Consider the following 22,680-nt stretch of genomic DNA (forward strand, 5'->3'; position numbering starts at 1 on the left):
GTGGAATTATAGATTCAAGGCATAGTGTACAGACAAGGGTATGATAGTATGTGAGTACAGTGGAGGTAAACCTAGGCATTGAGTGAGGTTTTGTCTCTAGAGGCACCAGTTAAGCCAGGTGATGTCAACACATGTGTGGGGGGTGGGACAAATGGGCTATATTGGGCAGGGCTGGGGACTCTACATTGAAATAAGACAATAATCACTAACCAAAACAGCAATAGACAAGGCATATTGCCATTAGYGAGAGGCATGTGTAGCCGAGTGATCATAGGGTCCAATGAGTAGCGATAGGTGAGTCGATTCAGTAGTCGCTACTACGCTAGACGAGTTAGAGACCAGAGAGATTCAGACAGCTAGCGGGCCGGGGATAGCAGATGGACCTTCGGCGACGTCGCAACGGAAGAGCCTGTTGAAACCACCTCGGACTAATTACGTCAGCAGACCAGTCGTGATGGATCGGCTCCGTGTCAGCAGTAAAGGGTCCAGACCAATTGGCAAGAGGAATTGTAGCCCAAGAGTTAGCTGGTGGACCTCTTCGGGTAGCCGGGAGACAGGCCTAGCTCAAGCCTAACTGGTGCTTGCTTTGGGACAGAGACGTTATCCAAGAGTAGCCACTCGGATTGCAGCTAGCTAGCTGCGATGATCCGGTGTAAAGGTTCAGAGCTTGCGGTAGGAATCCGGAGATGTGGTAGAGAAAAAGCAGTCCGATATGCTCTGGGTTGATATCACGCTGTGCAGACTGGCAGGTATTGACCGAACTGAGGCTGGCAGGTGTCCGYGATAACGGTGAAGACCGCTGTCGGTGGCTAACTGATTACTAGCTAGTTAGCTGGCTAGCTACTGATGGGGGTTCCGGTTCTGAAGTATAATAATAGCATATCCGTACCACATTAGGTGAGGCGGTTTGCAGAAAAGGATATTCAGGCCGTAGATGGAAAGTGAGATTAAAATAAATATAACGATATTTACACGGGACAGGACACACGTCCGACTACTGCACCATCTTGGATATTTTTATAAAATATATATATAAGCAATCTCCCACCCTTTTTGGAATTATAAATTAATTATATACTCAATGAAACTTGAAGAATATAACTTAYAAATGCCTCAAGCTTAGCGTATCACCACATCAGAACCCAAACTATAAGCTTGTTTGACTCCAATGTCTGTAAACGTAACAAATAAACAAACCATGTACAGCCTCAAAACATGTTTAAAACTATAATTTCTCTATCTTGGATGGTCAGTCCATGCATCCATAGCACTGTCTATGAATTTTAGAGTGGTTACATTTGTGACAGAGGTGCGAACAACCCACCGTTGGTTCAACTGCGGATTGCCCCTTTAATGAATCCAATAGTGACTAAGCATGCACAGCATTACCTTTGCTAGATGGCCACTACGGTATTGAATATCCTCAGTCAAGCCAACTGAAAGCAAACACCAGTCAGTCCCATGGTCTCAACCACAAACCCTTTTTCAAAAATCATACTTGAGGCTGAGTGACCATTGTTGTCATCTTATAAATATATCTATATAGCAACTTAAGTCAACATTTTTTACCATTTATTTCAGAAACAAATATGTAACTCCCATCAAACAACAAATTGTAAGTGGTATATTTCYTCACAGCATATTACACAAATAAACAAAGTAAAACTCATGTTTGGATCTAACCCTTTTGAACGAAACGACAGCCACCTGCCACAGATGTACTGCACATCATGTGGCTCGGTAAGAAAGAGCCGTTTAATCTAAAATTGTGACACAACACTTGAAGTGAAAGTTTAGTGTTTCAATCAGACTAAGAACAGCCATAGGAGGACCTTACACCTAATGAACAATGACATTCTGGTGGTGGTACCAAATCTTTCTGAATCAAATTCAGTCAGTGTAAGATCCTGCAGACACTCCTGGGTCCGGTTAACCAAGTACAGATTAAGCCTAGTCCTGGACTAAAAAGCATTCTCAATTACGAATCTCCATTGGACTAGGCTTAATCTGTGRGTTTATGTAATCACAATATAAATACAAAAAAAATAAAGTAAATGAACTGACTATATTAAAAACAAGCACACAGCACCTTTTACACATTACATTTAAAATAGATAAAGTTCCATGTAAATCTGGCAACCCTAAAAATCATACATTTTCAAGTATACCGACTGTCATGAGCAGGTAAATACATTTTCTCAAGTGCCTGTTAATCTCTAGTCTAAATGACACAAGAGGACCAGTGAGCTGGTGTAGTTGGTAAGGCAGGTGTCCAACCACCTAGTCCTACTGTTGTATGCAAGCTTTGTTCTACCTCAGCACTCATACACCTGTTCAACTTATCTTCAGTCTCCAGACCAGGGATGGGAAACTGGCAGTCCCTTTAATATGCCCGCGGATCAAATGTTATTTTTAGTAACTCAGTCGGAGTTTCAATTTACTGTTGAGAGTTAGAATAGCATATACCAGCAGTTTCTCTTACTGTATGTCAGTAACTGACAAGTCAGTCAATAAGCCAATATCAGCTAACAGTTTTAAGATTAGACTAATTTACCACCAGCCAGCTATCTAATCATGGTCAAATTACCAACCGGGGACCCCAAATGATATTGTAAGTCACTCAAACTTAACTAAAAACATTGTTCTCCACCCAACAGGAAAATGAGAATTGCATAAAGTTAGAAAATTACCAAAATCTTCTCTGCCAGTATTATCTAAGGCATGGAGGACCAGTGTAATCTTTGAGGCATGGAAGTAGATWTAAACTGTCAGGAATGATGCAGTCTGTAGCATAAGACCAGTGAGCTGGTGCAGTCTAACATCGGTATCCTTTCTAGCTCACAGCGTGCTGAGGAATTCTCTGACCTGTGTGGAAACCGGGATGAAAAACACATGTAAGCCATGACAAATTCTGATTTGAGGTGAACTAAACAATCTCTTGATGATACAAGTGCAAACCAACACTAACCTTGTCCAGCACAGCTTCCTGCTTAATTCGATCATTCTTGAAGTCATCATTAACATCCAACACCAGGATGGGGATATCTTTCAGGTACTCAAAATCAAGTCTAGAAGTAGGAAACAATATTACACTGATAACATTCCCAAACTCCTAGTAATGCCAAGCCCTTTGACAAAGAAACCACTCGATCTATGCTGTCAAAATGGGACAAAAGTTGACATGATAGTCTAACACCTAATACCAGCACAGAAAAAGAAAACAAGTTGCATATTGGCTAAAACACACTCAACAAAAARGCAACATGTAAAGTTTTAGTCCCATGTTTCATGAGCTGAAGTAATATCCCAGAAATGTTCCATAAGCACAAAAAGCTTAACGCTCTCAAATTAGTTTACATTCCTGTTCGTGAGCATTTCTCGTTTGCCAAGATGATCCATCCACCTGACAGGTGTGGCATARCAAGAAGCTGATTAAAGAGCATGATCATTACACAGGTCCACCTTGTGCTGGGGACAATAAAAGGCCACTAAAATGTGTAGTTGTGTCACAACAATGCCACGGATGTATGAAGTTGAGGGAGGGTGCAAATAGCATGCTGACTGCAGGAATGTCCAGCAAAGCATTGAATGTTCATTTCTCTAGCATCAACTAGTTTTAGAGAATTTGTCAGTATGTCCAACTGGCCTCACAACCGCAGACCACGTGTATGGCGTCACGTGGGCGAGCAGTTTGCTGATGTCAACGTTGTGAACAGAGTGTCCCATGGTGACGATGGGGTTACGATATGGGAAGGCATAAGCTACGGACAACGAACACAATTGCATTTTATCGATGGCAATTTGAATGCACAGAGACACCGTGAGGAGATCAAGGCCCATTGTGGTGCCATTCATCCGACGACATCACGTCATGTTTCTGCACAGCCCGATGTCGAAAAGGATCTGTACACAATTCACGGAAGCGGAAAATGTCCCAGTTCTTCCATGGCCTGCACACTCACCAGACATGTCACCCATTGACCATGTTTGCGATACTCTGGACCGACGTGTACGACAGCGTGTTCCAGTTCTTGCCAATATCCAGCAACATCGCACAGCCATTGAAGAGGAGTGGGACAACATCAAATCAAAGTTGAGGGTCGGAGCCAGAGTGAATCGTACTAATCTAAGCCTTGTATTGGCGCTTTGCCTGTTTGATCGTTCGGAGGGCATAGCAGGATTTCTTATAAGCTTCCAGGTTAGAGTCCCGCACCTTGAAAGCGGCAGCTCTACCCTTTATCTCAGTGCGAAAGTAGCCTGTAATCCATGGCTTCTGGTTGGGGTATGTACGTACATCCCACAATAAACAGCCTGATCAACTCTAAGCAAAGTAGATGTGTCGCACTGCATGAAGCAAATGGTGGTCACACCAGATCCTGACTGGTTTTCTGATCTACACACCTACCTTTTTTCAAGGCATCTGTGACCAAACAGATGCATATCTGTATTCCCAGGCATGTGAAATCTATACAGTGCATTGCAAAAAATATTCAGACCCCTTCCCCTTTTCCACATTTTGTTACAGCATTCTTCTAAAATTGTTGATTTTTTTTTTTTTTGCCTCAATCTAAAAACACAATATCCCATAATGACCGTGAAAACGGGCCATTTTTTTTTACAGATTTATTACAACGTTTGGAACCACCAAGACTCTTCCTAGAGCTGGCCGCCCGGCCAAACTGAGCAATCAGGGGAGAAGGGCCTTGATCAGGGAGGTGACCAAGAACCCAATGGTCAATATGACAAAGCTCCCGAGGTCCTCTGTGGAGATGGGAGAACCTTCCAGAAGGACAACCATCTCTATAGCACTCCACCTATCAGGCCTTTATGGTAGAGTGGCCAGACGGAAGGAACTCRTCAATAAAATAGGGACATGACAGTCTACTTGGAGTTTGCCAAAAGGCACCTAAAGGACTCTCAGACCATGAGAAACAAGATTCTCTGGTCTGATAAAACCAAGATTCAACTCTTTGGCCTGAATGCCAAGTGCCACGTTTTTTGTTGTTGTTTTTTTATTTTTTATATATATATATATATTTTTTTAATCATTTTAGAATAAGGTTGTAACCTAACACAATGTGGGAAAAGGCAAGTGGTCTGAATTCTTTCTGAATGCGCTGTATGTATAAATGGGTGAACACTTACTGAGTACTGCGGTGGTACAGCCAGCACTCGTGCTTATAGTGCAGTTGCTCCAGATAGTCAATTGGAATCCCTTGTTCCTCCTCCCGTCCTCGGCGGTGCAGCCTCTGCATACATCTCTGAAAGACAGATTTCATTTTTTGGGTTAGTTTCTCTGCCAGGCCGAAATATATAGACCATGTAAGCACTTCAGTATAATTGAAAATTAAATCCTTAAGCACATGGCTGTGTAAAAATAAATAAAATAGAAAGTAATCTGACCACCAAACTGTCTGGAGTTTAAACACTTGTGAACTGAGGGTGTAAAGYCTTTAGTCACCTGTGGGTCAGCCCGAAGGTAGATCATGGCATCCAGCTCAATTTGAGACTCAAACTGAGAGAGCAGCCAACCGTGCCAGTCTTGGTAAATGGCCCATTCGGTCTCATTCATGTCCCCAGACTCAAATAGGTTGGAGGCAAATATATACCTGGCAAAAGAGCCACAATACAAGTCAGACTCAGTGAAATAAAGACAGTCATACCACTACCACAGGTTCTCAGGTCGTATTCTGATTTTACAACTAAACCAATCAACCACCAGACGGGTACACACCGGTCACTGTAAACAGAGCGCTCAAAGAACTGGACAGGTTTCTCTGCCTGTTGCAACTTTGCAGAAGGGGGTTGCAGCTGAGCACGGACACGACTCAGACAGGCGTAACTCTGGAATGTATAGGACCAGCGGCTAGGTTTGTCATACAGCATCTGCAGCAGGTTARCTCCACTCTTCTGAGATGTGCTGAGCTCCTGGAACAGGGAACACATTGTCAAGCGGAGGACCAATTGTCCCAACATTGTGACTCACATGAATTGAACATTAAAAATGGGATAACATTTTACGTAACATTATGTACTGGACATAACATTGCAGTTACCTCATACTCATTGTCAGTGTTTTGAACGTTGCACCACTTCCCAATGGGCTCTGGTATGACCTCCCATTCTTCTGAAGACTTTTCTAAAATTTGCACAAATGTAGACTTCCCTGCAGCTGCAACACACAGAAACACTTTAAGCAGTATCCCAATATAACGATATTAGGGAAAACAAGACAAACATTTTTTTTTTTTTAAGTTAGCTAATTAACCAGAATCATTTGCACTCTGGTAGCAAGACATGTATAGCTAGCTCACGAGAACCCAAAGCCATACATTGGAGCAGGTTGACAGAATCAATGATTGGTTTAGGGCAGAAACAATGATTGGTTTTTCTGCCCTAAACAATCAGATTTGTTTCAAAAAATGTCAAAGGGCAGAGTACAACAGATACAAAAGTTTTAAACATGGCAGACGTTTGAACTGAGTATCTTGTAAATAAAACGTCGAGTTACAAGTTGTGTTACAGTAGTCAGACAAATGTGACAATATCTAAGATTCTTCAGGAGACCAGTTGMGTCAAATGTAACAGCTAGCAACGACATGCTAAGCTAATTTTTACATTACATTTAAGTCATTTAGCAGACGCTCTTATCCAGAGCGACTTACAAATTGGAAAGTTCATACATATTCATCCTAAGCAAGCGAGCTAGTTAGCGAACCATTTTGCAACCTCTACTCATGTTGAATTAATATATAAAGCTAGCTAACAGTCAAATATACAAGTCAGCTAACATTTGATTTATTGAAATGTTAAGTTGAATAAGGTACTTTTTTTTTTTTNTTTTTTTTTTTTAAGGGGGGGGGGGGGCAACTACGCTGGCCCAGGGGCTCTTAAGTGATATAAATATACATTTCTGCTCCAAGGCAGTAACGTTATAAACAATCTGTTCTGATGTTTAATTAAAGTCTCATGTGGTCCTCCCACTACGACTCGGGAAACATGCAGTTTATTAGGCTACAGATGAAATACATTAACTTCACAGGGTAGTAAAAGTGCAAGGTAACGGATGAGTTTGATGTTCTGTTCTAATAAATATCGAGGGTCTTATTCTGGTGACATGATCATCGATACTTGGCTGCCGTTTATCCGCAACCTAAACCCGACCTGGACCTGCGGGCTAGAGAGCGCGTACCAATACAAGAGTGGGCACTCTATAAACACATTTTTCGTAAGCAAACCATAAGTYGATATGAAAATGATAATGAAACACATTTAGTTTGTGTTTAATTAGTCGGTAGATGAGAATTGAACTGCACAAGGTAATCACTCACAGCCTTTTGTGCGCAACAAGTCAATTTGATGGAAGCATTTCCTGGGAAAATGCAGGCTTTTTTGCGGTTGAGAATATTTGCATTAAAATATATGTCTAATTGGATGGAAACCTAGCTAGTGTAGTTATTTTTCGCCAGCCTATCAAATTAATTAACTAACTTGGCCATTACAACTAGATAACGTTAGCTAGCGTTAAGTATTTCGGAGTAATAAAATGCAGGCAAAGATTGAGAATGTATTGTTTTGGCGCCAATAGTTGTTTAGTGAACAGAATGCAATGTACTCGCTAGTGTGCTGTTGATTCGGCAGGATGAGTCGAGTAAAATCAGACCAAACACGGAGTTAAACATCCACATAGGTAGTTAACTAGCTATCTAATTTTAGAAATATATCGATAGCTAGCTCTCAGATTGTGTACGTTAAATGTGTAGCCAGCTGGCTGCGCAAACTCACCAATGTTTCCTTCAATTGATATCTTCTTAGTTCTTTTCTCAAAACTGTTGTCAAAACWTGGACTTGAACATATTCTCTTAGGAGGTGTTGCCATTATAAAGAATGTGATATTGGCTAAATTATTTWGCTAGTTATAAACTCAAAACCTAGATATAGCCAAGTTACCGAAGTGAGCCCAAGGGACATACAGGAGCAGAGTAGCGCGATAATCAGATCAAATTGAATRCCGAGGATATATATGTTACTACTTCCGGGGGTGGACCAAAGCTTCAATACTACATGACCCACAAGACACCGAACTACAAGTATTCTTCAAGCTTCGTGTAGTTGGTACATTCACAGTCTTCTGGTGCATTAAAGCCGTGAATATTGAATACACTGAAATTCCTCAATGGAAATGCTCTCCATTGAGTCGTGGAGATATCTATTCAACCCCATGCTTCCCCATACTTCAAAAATCCCCAATTTGGTGGGTCTATAGCTGGTTTATAAAAGGCAAGTCTGATATTTTAGTAGAAAGAATCCAAGACAAAGACCTTAATGGCTCACCCTGTACCACAAGGTCATGTTACAAACCTTGGTTGAGCTCCTGCCCGTCTAGATGGACAGGCATCGCATTACATCAACCAATGGTTGCGTGCCARGTCATCGACTGTGCTGTCGTGCACACCAGATTGCGATAACATATGATGTGGTTAGTTGATATGTAAATAAAGTGAAGATGGCAGCCGGAGGGAATGGCTGCCGTCTTATCAGCTCTTAACCGACCATGCTTTTTTGTTTGTTTGTTTCGCGTTGTTCGTAATTTTGTTTTGTACATAATGTTGCCGCTACGTCGCTTATGACCGAAAAGAGCTTCTGGACATCAGAACTGCAATTACTCACCTCAGATTAGACAAAGAGTTTTTCTTCAATGAGTCGGATGGGAGGGAGATACTACAGACACCCGACCAGGCCCAGATCCCCGTCATTCGCTGGAGAAGGAAACTGAGATTTCGCGGGYAAAGATCAGGGTGCCTTGTGAGGATCAGGTGACYAGTGGKTAATCTGCCTTTGCCTTCTGTCCTGCTAGCTAACGTTCAATCGCTGGAAAATAAATGGGATGAACTGAAAGCACGTATATCCTACCAACGGAATATTAAAAATTGTAACATCTTACGTTTCACCGAGTTGTGACTGAACGACGACATTAAGAACATACAGCTGGCAGGTTATACACTCTATCAGCAGGATAGAACAGCAGCCTCTGGTAAGACACGAGGCGGGAGCCTATGCTTATAAGTAAATAACAGCTGGTGCACGATATGTAAGGAAGTCTCAAGGTTTTGCTCGCCTGAGGTAGAGTATCTCATGATAAGCTGTAGACCTCACTATCTACCTAGAGAGTTTTCATCTGTATTTTTCGTAGCTGTCTACATACCACCACAGACCGATGCTGGCACTAAAACCGCACTCAATGAGCTGTATACCGCCATAAGCAAACAAGAAAACGCTCACCCAYAGGCAGCGCTCCTAGTAGACGGGGACTTTAATGCAGGGAAACTTAAATCTGTTTTACCTAATTTCTATCAGCATGTTAAATGTGCAACCAGAGGGGAAAATCTCTGGACCACCTTTACTCCACACACAGAGATGCATACAAAGCTCTCCCTCACSCTCCATTTGGCAAATCTGACCATAATTCTATCCTCCTGATTCCTGCTTACAAGCAAAAATTAAAGCAGGAAGCACCAGTGGCTAGATCAATAAAAAAGAGGTCAGAGGAAGCAGATGCTAAGCTACAGGACTGTTTTGCTAGTTCAGACTGGAATATGTTCCGCGATTCCTCCGATGGCATTGAGGAGTACACCACATCAGTCATTGGCTTCATCAATGAGTGCATCGATGACGTCGTCCCCACAGTGACGGTACGTACATACCCCAACCAGAATCCATGGATTACAGGCAGCATCCGCACTGAGCTAAAGGATAGAGCTYCCGCTTTCAAGGAGCGGGACTCTAACCCGGAAGCGTATAAGAAATCGCGCTATGCCCTCCGACGAACCATCAAACAGGCAAAGCGTCAATACAGAKCTAAGATCGAGTCGTACGACACCGGCTCTGACGCTCGTCYGATGTGGCAGGGCTTGCAAACTATTAAACACTACAAAGGGAAGCACACCCGAGAGCTGCCCAGTGACACYAGCCTACCAGACGAGCTAAACTACTCGATTTGAGGGAAATAACACTGAAACATGCATGAAAGCACCAGCTGTTCCGGAAGACTGTGTGATCACGCTCTCCGCAGCCGATGTGAGTAAGACCTTTAAACAGGTCAACATTCCCAAGGCCGCAGGGCCAGAGGGATTACCAGGATGTGTACTGCGAGCATGCGCTGACCAACTGGCAAGTGTCTTCACTGACATTTTCAACCTCTCCCTGTCCGAGTCTGTAAGACCACCATAGTCCCTGTGCCCAAGAACACTAATGTAACCTGCCTAAATGACTACTGACCTGTAGCACTCACGTCTGTAACCATGAAGTGCTTTGAAAGGGTGGTGATGGCTCACATTAACACCATCATCCCAGAAACCCTAGACCCACTCCAATTTGCATACTGCCCCAAAAGATCCACAGATGTTGCAATCTCTATTGCACTCCACACCGCCCTTTCCCACCTGGACAAAAGGAACACCTATGTGAGAATGCTATTCATTGACTCAGCGTTCAACACCATAGTGCCCTCAAAGCTCATCAATAAGCTAAGGACCCTGGGACTAAACACCTCCCTCTGCAACTGGATCCTGGACTTCCTGACGGGCTGCCCCCAGGTGGTAAGGGRAGGTAACAAAACATCCGCCACGCTGATCCTCAACACAGGGACCCCTCAGGGGTGCGTGCTCAGCCCCCTCTTGTACTCCCTGTTCACTCATGGCTGCACGGCCAGGCACYACTCCAACACCATCATTACATTTGCCGATGACACAACAGTGGAAGCCCTGATCACCGACAACGACGAGACAGCCTATAGGAAGGAGATCAGAGACCTGGCCCTGTGGTGCCAGGACAACAACCTCTCTATCAACGTAAWCAAGACAAAGGAGATGATTGTGGACTACAGGAAAAAGAGGACTGAGCACGCCCCCATTCTCATTGACGMGGCTGCAGTAGAGCAGGTTGAGAGCTTCAAGTTCCTTGGTGTCCACATCACCAACAAACTAACATGGTCCAAGCACACTAAGACAGTCGTGAAGAGGGCACAACAAAACCTATTCTAACAGCTTCTACCCCCAAGCCATAAGACTCCTGAACATCTAGTTAAAATGGCTACCCAGACTATTTGCAGTGGTCCCCCTCTTTACACCGCTCTTTACTCTCTGTTGTCATCTATGTATAGTCACTTTAATAACTCTACCTACGTGTACATATTACCTCAACTAACCGGTGCCCACGCACATTAACTCTGTACCGGTACTCCCTGTATATAGTCTCGCTATTGTTATTTTACTGCTGCTCTTTAATTACTTGTTACTTTTATCTCTTATTCTTATCCGTATTTTTTTTWAACTGCATTGTTGGTTAGGGGCTCGTAAGTAAACATTTCACTGTAAGTATTGTTTCACTGTTGTATTTGGCGCATGTGACTAATAACATTTGATGTGATTTGATTTGAAAGGTCAGAAACTGTCAGCTGTGGTCAAATTCACGTACCTTGGTAACGTAATTTCTTGGGGTGTTCACATAGACAATGAAACGAACATCAGGATCGRCAAGGCTAGTGCAGCCTTTGGCCGTCTGTGAGATTTGGTGTGGGAAAGGACAGGCATCAAACTGGAAACAAAACGGTTAACCAGGCAGTCACATTACCGACCCTTACTTATGTCCGACCCCTACCAGTCTACCAACGCTATGCCAGGAAACTAAGCCACTTTCACCTGAACTGTTTGAGGAAGCTCCTGAGGATCAAGTGGCAGGACATAATCTCAGACACTGTAGTTCTSAATGGAGCCGACATGATGAGCATTCCCACACTGCTTATGAAAGCACAGCTCAGATGGGCGGGCCATGTGACCAGGATGCCTGTATCCGTCTCCCTAAGCAGATAATTTCTCAGTCATTTCTTAGATTTATCTCACATGAATTACCTATGTGGAAAGCGATTAGACCTCGTTTCATTGGGCGAATTCGTTTTGCATTGCCCAGTGCCCATTGGTCCTAAAGTGACATTTCTACCCACCCGGGGTACTGGGAGATGCAAAATGAACTTGCCCAGTAATTCATGATGTAATGAATTAGAAGTCTAAAGTTTGGGCGAAAGCAGTCCTCCTGTTCAAGCCCAACTCCAGCTGTTCCCCACTGCCTATCAGTCTGACCACCATATATATATATATATACACACCAATCCATATTATGACAAGAATAGCTCAAATAAGCAAAGAGAAACGACAGTCCATTTTTACTTTAAGACATGAAGACCAGTCAATTCGGAAAATGTCAAGAACTTTTAAAGTTTCTTCAAGTGCAGTTGCAAAAACCATCAAGCGCTATGATGAAACTGMTTCTCATGAGGACCGCCACAGGAAAGGAAGACKCAGAGTTACCTCTGCTGCAGAGGATACGTTCATTGGAGTTACCTACACCTCAGATTGCAGCCCAAATAAATGCTTCACAGAGTTCAAGTAACAGACACATCTTAACATCAACTGTTCAGAGGAGACTACGTGAATCAGGCCTTCATGGTCGAATTTCTGTAAAGAAACCACTACTAAAGGACACCAATAATAAGAAGAGACTTGCTTGGCCCAAGAAACACAAGCAATGGACATTAGACCGATGGAAATCGGTCCTTTGGTCTGATGAGTTCAAATTTTAGATTTTTGGTTCCAACTGCTGTMTCTTTGTGAGATGCAGAGTAGGTGAACGGATGATCTCTGCATGTGTGGTTCCCACCGTGAAGTGTGGTGGAGGAGGTGTGATGGTGTGGGGATGCTTTTCTGGTGAAACTGTCTGTGATTTATTTTGAATTCAAGGCACACTTAACCAGCATGGCTACCACAGCATTCTGCAGCGATACGCCATCCCATCTGGTTTGCACTTAGTGGGACTATCATTTGTTTTTCAACAGGACAATGACCCAGAACACACCTCCAGGCTATGTAAGGGCTATTTGATKTAGAAGGAGAGTGCTGCATCAGATGACCTGGCCTCCACAAGCACCCGACCTCAACCCAATTGAGATGGTTTGGGATGAGTTGGACAGCAGAGTGAAGGAAAAGCAGCCAACAAGTGCTCAGTATATGTGGGAACTACTTCAAGACTGTTGGAAAATCATTCCTCATGAAGCTGGTTGAGAGAATGCCAAGAGTGTGCAAAGCTGTCATCAAGGCAAAGGGTGGCAATTTAACACTTTTTGTTTACTACATAATTCCATATGTGTTATTTCACAGTTTAGATGTCTTCACTATTTTTCTACAATGTAGAAAATAGTAGAAATAAAGAAAAACCCTTGAATAAATAGGTGTGTCCACATTTTGGACTGGTACTGTGTGTATATATATGGAAAACCATCCTATTATTGAATGGATATGATGTAAAGTGGATTTAACAAGTGACATCAGTAAGGGATCATAGTTTTTACCTGTATTCACCTGGTCAGTCTATGTCATGGAAGAAAGGGAAGGGAAAGGGGATACCTAGTCAGTTGTACAACTGAATGCATTCATCTGAAATGTGTCTTCTGCATTTAACCCAACCCCTCTGAATTAGAGAGGTGGGGGGGCTTTAACCCCTCTGAATTAGAGAGGTGGGGGGGCTTTAACCCCTCTGAATTAGAGAGGTGGGGGGGCTTTAACCCCTCTGAATAGAAGAGTGGGGGGTTTAACCCCTCTGAATTAGAGAGGTGGGGGGGCTTTTAACCCCTCTGAATTAGAGAGGTGGGGGGGGCTTTAACCCCTCTGAATTAGAGAGGTGGGGGGGCTTTAACCCCTCTGAATTAGAGAGGTGGGGGGGCTTTAACCTCTGAATTAGAGAGGTGGGGGGGCTTAACCCTCTGAATTAGAGAGGTGGGGGGGCTTTAACCCCTCTGAATTAGAGAGGTGGGGGGCTTTAACCCCTCTGAATTAGAGAGGTGGGGGGGCTTTAACCCCTCTGAATTAGAGAGGTGGGGGGGCTTTAACCCCTCTGAATTAGAGAGGTGGGGGGCTTTAACCCCTCTGAATTAGAGAGGTGGGGGGCTTTACCCCTCTGAATTAGAGAGGTGGGGGGGCTTTACCCCCTCTGAATTAGAGAGGTGGGGGGGCTTTAACCCCTCTGAATTAGAGAGGTGGGGGGGGCTTTAACCCCTCTGAATCAGAGCATGTGTTCTTAATGATTTGTATACTCAGTGTAAATTAATAAATTGTATTTGTGCATATTTAAACAAATTATGCAATCTTATGAAGTCATTTGACAAAGACCTAAACCCAAAGAAAGCAAATGGCGTCAGAGGCAAGGAACAACTTTCTAGGGAAAGAAGGAACCTTCAGAGAAATCAGACATAGTGGGGCCTTGTCATAGAGAAATCAGACATAGTTAGGCCTTGTCATAGAGAAATCAGACATAGTGGGGCCTTGTCATAGAGAAATCAGACATAGTTAGGCTTTGTCATAGAGAAATCAGACATAGTGGGGCCTTGTCATAGAGAAATCATTATATTTGTAGTTAATAGTAATGTATTAAATATAAGACTGGTGTTACTATTTCATTGAATTCAAAAACATTTTTTTATGTGAATGTCTGATTTCACAATCTGTTCATAACCATGGTTATCAACTGCACAGCAGAAATGAAACGCAAATCACAGAATATAGATAAATAGTTGTGGTAGCAATTGCAGAGAAGTACTTGGGTGTACGAGATTTTACTGCAGATGAGTTTCAATGTGTGTTGAACGATATTGTCCCGTCCTCCCAGGCAGCKGGCCTGCTGTAGGATCAGATAGGGCCAAGTAGTGGGATAGTGGTGAGGRTTTAATGGGCGTAGGGTTGGGTAGTTGGTAGGGCAATCGTTCTTTCCATTTCCKCGTCCTATTTCCCTTCCCTTTTGTGTCACATAGTGTAATTAATTCAGACGCCAGAACAGTAGGCAGAAACACAGGGCCAGATAAGATAAATAGATTAATAGGGAGTCCTCACACTCCAGTACAGTAGGTGGCGGTGTATGCACCTTTCAGTTGGTTGCGATCCGCCAATACATATTCAAAGAAGAACTTCGCAATCTTTTTGTTTTGCGGTTCCGGCATTGTAGGAACACTAGCCCAGACAGGAGCCACGCCGAACACCCGACTAGAAAAGACATCAGGTATTTTCATTTCAGTGGTCGCATTCTATTAAAGCCGAAAGGTTAGCTAACTCAGGTTTCAAGTATAAGCATTTATACATTTCTAATTGCAGACTGACCTCAATTAATGAACGGGTCTCTTGCTAAGCCGTGGTAGTCTTGAGGCCTGCGACGTCTTTGTCTGCGTGCGGATAGCATGCTTTGTGTAGCTAGCTAGAAAACTACCAACATTGTTGCTGGTTTTGTAGATTATAATTCGGGCATTTAGTCGCTAACTATAACAGACGTGCAAGAGATTTATACGTCTAAACTCATAATCTAACTAGCTATCTAAGGTTACCTACTCATTCATTGAAATGTTACCTAGCTAGCTAACGTCAGCTAAATACAACCTCACAGTGGCTCTTTTTTAGGCCAGCCAGAGATTGGTATAGGAGCAGCCCATCCAAATTAAAAATGACTGTTTAGCTAGCAACTCAAATGGCCATGCCATTGATACAGGAGTTTAATAGACTCTGATGTAAAATATTATGTATTACAGTTCGCCTATGTAGTAACAGCTAGCTAGTGATTCCGAAATGAAATTGATTCAGATTCTGCGTTTCCCGGGTTCTGATTTGAAGATGTATTGACTGGTGAGTTRTGGCTTTACCTCCCAAAATGGCTCCCGCCTGACCCGTTTGTTCTCCTTGATAGTCAGCTGTGGTATAGCAAAGTCCCACACTCTTGCGAGATGGACAAACATTTTATATTTCGAGAACGCTAAACCATGATCATTTTTAATATGGCCAGTTATCGTCAAATCTGCAATAGGAGACTTTTGGMCGAATGGACCAAATTCACATAGAAGTGTGTTTTGTCATTCTCATTAAACAAGCATAAGAAGCCGTAGATGTGTTCTATTTGCGTTATTTCTATGCTTCCCTTTAAGTTTAATTTGGGCATGTTTTACTTTCGTTTTTGTCCAACTGAAAATACAATATGTTTGGTTATGGAAAAGAGATTCAAACAGTGGTTTAGATGGAACAAGGATTCTCTACAGTATACTTGTTTTTCACCATAAACTGAAATTAAGCTAACTATTAAAATTTTTGCAACCAGGAAATGGCGGAGTGATTTCTGCATAGTGCATCTTTAAATGCTAGTTACCCATCTAGATGCATTGACTGTATTGTACTGGTATGCTAGATTAAGCTGCGGGTCATTTATGTCTGATCGATGGTTGTGGGCCGGAACTAATACTGATAATATTATTTGTACACTGCAAATTGTACACAATTAAGCACAAAAACACATTTTATTTGTAAATAACAATTACATACCTTAATTAAACATTTTTTTTGCTGAAAATCCTGGTGATATATTTTTTTATACCCAAAACAAACAACCCTCAAACAGAGGGACCTAAAAAGATCCCTCGCTGGTATGTTTTGGCCCGAGGGCAGCTTTTTGCCGACCCCTGATGTATAGTAGCTTACTTTGACTGTCTCTCAAGCCAGGGCTGACCGATCATAAAATAACCATGGCAGATGGAGAGGGATTTGTGGTGCGTATTCGTGGCCTTCCCTGGTCTTGCGCTGTGGATGAAGTGGCAAGATTTTTCTCTGGTAAAAAAAACAAACATGGATACTTATTTTTTTCTCTCCCCCTAATAAAAACAAAGCCTGTAAGTATATCGTAAGTTTTTCAGGTGACTAAATTGGTGCAATAATATTCCAGATTGTAAAGTTGCAAACAATGGGACAAGCATCCATTTCACCTACACTCGTGAGGGTAGGCCAAGCGGCGAGGCCTTCGTAGAGCTGGAGTCAGAGGACGACCTGAAGATTGCAGTCAAGAAAGACCGAGAGACCCTGGGTCACCGATATGTGGAAGGTATTCATTAATTTTGTTTGTCTTCTGATTCCAATAGTATCTTGAATTATGATTATCTTCAAGGTGATTGTGCCAACAGGTTCTGATATGAGATTAGATGCTAAAGAATCCACATGTTCTGTTTTCTGTCTCAGTATTCAAATCGAACAACGTGGAGATGGACTGGGTCATGAAGCACACCGGTCCAAACAGCCCAGAGACTGAGGGGGACGGGCTTGTGAGGRTGCGTGGCCTTCCCTTCGGCTGTAGCAAGGAGGAGATTGTCCAGTTCTTCTTAGGTGTGTTTGGTGCCCTTTGTCCTCCAGTCCAATTTAAGATTATCACCCTCAGTTGATATCAAAATAGCTTTGAAAATACACTGCCTGTAGTTCTAGACTTGGCTGAAGGAAAATTCTTATCTTAATGGCCTCTTGACATTTAATTGGGATCTGATCTCTGTGATARGACATCACTGTGGTAGTCCATCAGAACTGAGACTTAATTAGAGCCAAGATGGATACTTCTGTTTTGGATGAATCTTACATTAGTCGTCCACTCGACAGTAGCACCACTCTATTAATTGGTGCAAACAAGCACTAACTTCATTTCTCCCTACTATTCTATGGGTCCCTTTTTTATTTTATGTTCCCAGAATGAAGTACAAAAAACAGTAAGTAAATAAATTATACAAATGCTGACAGTCATCTGGCACGCTGTTCATAAGGTTATTTTTCATAGGGTTCTCGTGTCTGATGTGTTTTTTCCCCCCTTTTCATTTTGTTATTTTTGAAGAAAAAGAGCAACAACTCTGTGAATGGGCATGTGATTTAATATGTCCCCCCCGCTGGGGTTATCTGTCCTTGGGTTGAAGGGTTGGAAATCGTGCCAAATGGGATAACATTGCCGGTGGACTTCCAGGGGAGGAGTACGGGGGAGGCCTTCGTGCAGTTTGCTTCACAGGATATAGCTGAAAAGGCTCTAAAGAAACACAAGGAAAGAATAGGGCACAGGTGGGGATGGATGGTTGGCTGGCTAAGCTGCTTTTCTTATGGTATTCACCTGTTACCACAATCGTCTTCTGTGGTAATGACACATGCCAAGAACCTGCACATGCTACAAGGACCATTCATACATGTATCCATTTCAGATCATCGCCCATAGTCTCTTCGAATTCAGAGACGCACCTCGTATTTTTGGGCCAAAACATACTTTAGTGCTGAGTGATTGTCCTGGACTTGGTTTTGTGAGGAAGTTTTCGAATGACTTCCACTCAAAGGTGTCAGGAAACACCTTTTGTAATGTAGATGGAGAATTCAGAATATACATCACTAAACTGGGCCAGATACAAATAAAATGCTTTTCATCTACCKCCCCAAATCCAGTTAATTTTGAATCGAATTTAAATGTGTTCTCTAAAAATGGCACCTTGACACCATGGTGTTTTTGCCCAAGATGGTACCAGTTTTCACTCTGCACTAATCCACAGGCCCTCATGGCACACAGATGTAACTGAGACCCAGTCTTCCTTGGGCCATGGATCCTGCAGTCACAKGGAAAGCTTTGATTTTCTGGGGTCAATAATGGCATTTATTTATTAATGGCATAATGGCAACACTGACAGTGTACTTCTCTATGGTGCTTTTGAGTAACCATAAGGAAAAGTGTTTCATTTTTCTGGATTTCTCAGTGAWAGTTTATTTTAAAAATCTACAGGAAAATAGCTGTAGCATTCCAGTGGCTATATGTCACTAACCCTAACAAGAGAAACCTCAATGTTCAGTCAGTGAAAGTCACAACTAATTTGAYACATTACTTCTCTTATAGATATTATGATTGACATGCATGGATGTGAGTAACAGGATGGAAATGCTACAGTCCTATGTCCTTAGTGCTACCTGGTTTTTGTTTTGCTCGTGTACAGTATTCTCCTCAATAGTCGTTAAACAATTTGGTACTAGCACCCTGGCCTAATGCTTGTCTGTGTGCCTTTTTAGGTATATTGAGATATTCAAGAGCAGCAATGCAGAGGTGCGGACGAACTACGAGCCCCCACGCAAAACCATGGGCGGCATGCAGAGACCAGGCCCCTACGACCGGCCCGGTGGCGGAGGTGGCCGCGGCTACAACGGCATAGGCCGAGGAGGCTCTTTCGACAGGATGCGTCGTGGGGGCTACGGTGGAGGTGAGGCTGGTGAGAATATAGTTCAGTTCTCTGTCCCTGCCATCCCTCTTCTTCTTTTTTTCTTCTTCACGTTCTGCTGTGTCTTTGGAAATCACAGGTGGATGGTGATGGGACACAGCAGCATGGGAAAACTTACCATGTTTTTGGATGTTAGAATGRATACTGGAGTTGTGTATATTTCTACTGTGTTTGTGGGTGGAACTAATCATAAGCCTTCTAACTCTGTGGACTTTCCTAACGTCTATAGGTTCAGATCGTTATAGTGACAGRGGMTCAAGTTTTCAGAGTACGACCGGACACTGCGTGCACATGAGGGGTCTTCCTTACCGGGCAACAGAGACTGACATCTACAGTGTGAGTACCAGAACTAGTTACGTAATATACACACTCAGTCACTGACTTGTAATGCTAATTGTTGCCATTCTCCCCCCCCCCCCATGTAGTTTTTCTCTCCGCTGAACCCAGTGCGTGTGCACATCGAGGTCGGGCCAGATGGGAGGGTAACTGGAGAGGCTGACGTGGAGTTTGCCACGCATGAGGATGCTGTGGCAGCCATGTCGAAGGATAAAGCCAACATGCGTGAGTCTGCAGTAATTTAATGTGCTGTGTGTGGGTCGTCATCACTGTTTCTGTCTGGGTAGTTGCATCCTAAACCTTCTGTCTTTTTTTTAATCCAATCAAGATGTTTGCCTTGTTTCACACTGCCCTCTCTTCCTCAGAGCACCGTTATGTTGAGTTGTTCCTCAACTCGACAGCAGGGGGCAGCAATGGTGGCTATGGTGGACAGATGATGGGGGCTATGGGTGAGTTTTTATGGGAAGTAGATGAAGGCATAAAAGTGTATTCTGGGCCAACGGGTGTAGTTCTGTGTGCAGAATCAGTTTGGCTTTAATTGGACATACAACAATATGGTGTAAGGTATTTTATTTGACCGAGTTKTATTTTCCACAGCCAACCAGTCTTCCTATGGAGGCAGCCAACAGATGAGTACTGGTTATACAGGTGGTTACAGCAGCCAGTCCAGCATGGGGGGGTACAATGATTACAGTAAGTGTCAGCTCTCTGCTGCCTGTCACAGGAGAGTTGTTACTAACATTACGCCACAGTTTCTTTCTTTTCATTTTTTTACTTGTCATATCAGATAAGAAAAATTCCTAACCTCTACATATATTTTACATCCTGGCCCTACATAGTTCYCGATTTGCATCACTTACCAAAATATTACATGGGGTCATATATGCTTGGAAAGCGGAGATGTCAAAAAGTTAACATTTTTGGAGACACATTGCCATTGTGGAGACAGCGTCCCGTTTACTAGCAAAGAGATTTGTTGTGGCAAATTTAACTAGGGTTTGGAATTGCCAACGTACCTCACGATAAGATATGCATTGCGATTCTCATGATTCTATATGTATTGTGATTCCATACTGTGATTTTATTGCTCATCATATGTCTGTTGCAGAGGGATGAGAAATCCATGATAGCTAGTTTTGATTAGTCGTGGAAATAAAAGGGCTAAAAACAAATTGTCTCCCTATGTAAAAAAGTGGAGAATAAGCTATGAGGGAACAATAATGGGTGTTTCGGTGCAGGTACAGCCAACTAGCTCAAAAATATTGCGATATTGTCAATACAATATATCGTAAAATAATATAATTAGGTAACTATCGATTTTTTTTTTCTTTTTCGCCCCAATCCCTAAAATGAATGGTAAACAACTGAATTGTTTGCCCCARATTTAGCTAAGATGATTAGCTAGCCAGCTAAAATGTTTTAGTTAGCAGTCACGTCTACACTATTTTAATAACCATGTCAACAACATGTCTCCAAAAAATGACATGGTGTCTCCAATTTTTGTTGTCATTTTACCATTGTGGTGCGCATCCATGAGTATCCACTTTCTATGTATATTTTTGCGTAGTTTGTATTGGAGAAGGTAAGTCTGCGTCGGTAATAATGTTGCTATTTCTTTTTCCTGTTAGGTAATCAGAGCGGGATGAGCAGCAGTTACTATGGCAGCAGCCGTGGCTCCGTGGGCATGAATGGCAGCATGGGAGCGGGATGGGGCATGTAGGGGTTCCGGGGGGAGGGCAGCCGGAAAACTAGGTTCTTCGCTGTTGGCAAAGTATGTTATGTTTTTTTTTGCGAGTGTTACAGATTCTGTACAGACTGGAGTGGTTCAACTCTAATGTATGAAAGATGAGGGGAGGGCATGTTTTTACCCAAGCCTTTCTTAAACTTAACTCATTGGAGTCAGTATGTTGTTTTTTTATTTTATTTTGTATTGTGAATCTGAGACCGCATGGGGTGATTGATTTCGGTTCCGCCCTAGTTATACCTGTAGTTAAAGCCTGAATGACTGGATTCTGTTTGAAGCAACGTGTGCTTTTGTAAATATGGTAATCATGACTGCTCCTCCGAGATAAACATTTTCAGCTCCTTTTTCATAGTTCCTATAAACTTGCTTTGAGCTGGAGGGATTTTTATAATGTTAAAGAGCATGTTGTAATAGATTTTTTTTTTTTTTTTTTTTTTAAATAAACAGGATATTCTTTTTGGTTGACTCACAAACTGCTAAATGTTTTAAACCTTGTCATAGTTGTCTCATCCCCTCTCACTGTCTTGGTTTTGATTCTATTGGGCATCGTTAATAAACTTGTTAACATATTTTCTCTTGTCATTCCTTTTTAAAGCAATATATTTTGGGGCAATCAGCACGGGCCTGTTTCCAGACACCTAAAGGCTATTTCCTGGTATAAAAAGAATGCTCATTTACATTATGTTAGTTCCTACTACCCCATTCTAACACTTGGTGGCGCTGTTGACCTATTTAGCGCATACTTGTGCTTTGTTTAAAAATTTAAAAAAAATGGTTAACTAGGCAAGTCGGTTAAGAAGACATTCTTATTTACATTGACGTCCTAACCCGGACTGCGCTGGGCAAATTGTGCGCTGCAAAATACCTCTTTCCTATTCGCCGTACTCTTCTGGTAATATCCCCCTAACCTAGACCTACAGAAAGCGCACCGGTACTGGTCGACAACGTGCTTGTCCATATGCGCGCGTGGGCTAAATACAGTCAGTTTTATTTATTTGACATATTCTATCAACTTACATTCTCGGACAAATCAGGTTTTTCTAATAAAATAATTATAGTGATCGCTTGAGATTTTGTAAATTGAAAGTTTAAAAAAAATATGAATTTTTCTAGCACGTGCATGATTAGGTAGGTATACACTGAATGCTTCCTTTTTTTATAGGATAGGCAGTTACAATTGGATAACAGGGTGCATATAACCTGCGGTGGTCAGCAGCAACAGGGTGCATATAACCTGCGGTGGTCGCTGGCTGTGCTGCTGGGCTGATCATCACACCAGAGGCTACGGAATGTCAGAAATAATGACATTAGGATGTCCGCTCATTGAATACTAGGCATAGCCAATATGTAATTTGCCATGAAATTCACACTACAGTATAGGTTCTGCCTCCTTTATTGAAAGGTGTGGCCATGAATCATTGGGAGGCAACATACATAATTGCACCAGTAGGAAAATGAACAGTTC

General features: G+C 42.5%; 2 protein-coding genes across 5 annotated transcripts; one reads left to right on the forward strand and one right to left on the reverse strand.

The window, feature by feature from the left end:
- Positions 1-2,194: 2,194 nt before the first annotated feature.
- zgc:110540 (deoxynucleoside kinase) lies at positions 2,195-8,006 on the reverse strand. The gene is made up of 7 exons (XM_023968718.2): positions 7,786-8,006; positions 6,057-6,172; positions 5,735-5,928; positions 5,462-5,609; positions 5,146-5,261; positions 2,969-3,068; positions 2,195-2,865 (listed from the first exon to the last, which is right to left on the reverse strand). Exons 1-7 carry the CDS (start codon positions 7,877-7,879, stop codon positions 2,839-2,841), a joined length of 795 nt encoding a protein of 264 aa, XP_023824486.1. The 5' UTR covers positions 7,880-8,006; the 3' UTR covers positions 2,195-2,838.
- A 7,009-nt stretch (positions 8,007-15,015) lies between these two features.
- LOC111950622 (heterogeneous nuclear ribonucleoprotein H) lies at positions 15,016-21,784 on the forward strand. 4 transcript variants are annotated; one of them, XM_023968357.2, is made up of 11 exons: positions 15,016-15,102; positions 16,577-16,688; positions 16,801-16,956; positions 17,091-17,234; positions 17,807-17,945; positions 18,930-19,126; positions 19,365-19,471; positions 19,561-19,696; positions 19,837-19,920; positions 20,069-20,164; positions 21,100-21,784. In XM_023968357.2, the coding sequence occupies exons 2-11, from the start codon at positions 16,604-16,606 to the stop codon at positions 21,189-21,191; spliced, it is 1,236 nt and encodes a 411-aa protein (XP_023824125.1). In that variant the 5' UTR covers positions 15,016-15,102; positions 16,577-16,603; the 3' UTR covers positions 21,192-21,784. The 4 variants fall into 4 exon arrangements, with proteins under 4 accessions (XP_023824125.1, XP_023824126.1, XP_070290399.1 ...); XM_023968358.2 differs by having other exon boundaries at positions 18,930-19,117; XM_070434298.1 differs by having other exon boundaries at positions 20,069-20,168; positions 21,100-21,646.
- Positions 21,785-22,680: the final 896 nt, after the last annotated feature.

Source organism: Salvelinus sp. IW2-2015, linkage group LG23 (genome assembly GCF_002910315.2).
Source record: "Salvelinus sp. IW2-2015 linkage group LG23, ASM291031v2, whole genome shotgun sequence".
NCBI classification, from domain to species: domain Eukaryota; kingdom Metazoa; phylum Chordata; class Actinopteri; order Salmoniformes; family Salmonidae; genus Salvelinus; species Salvelinus sp. IW2-2015.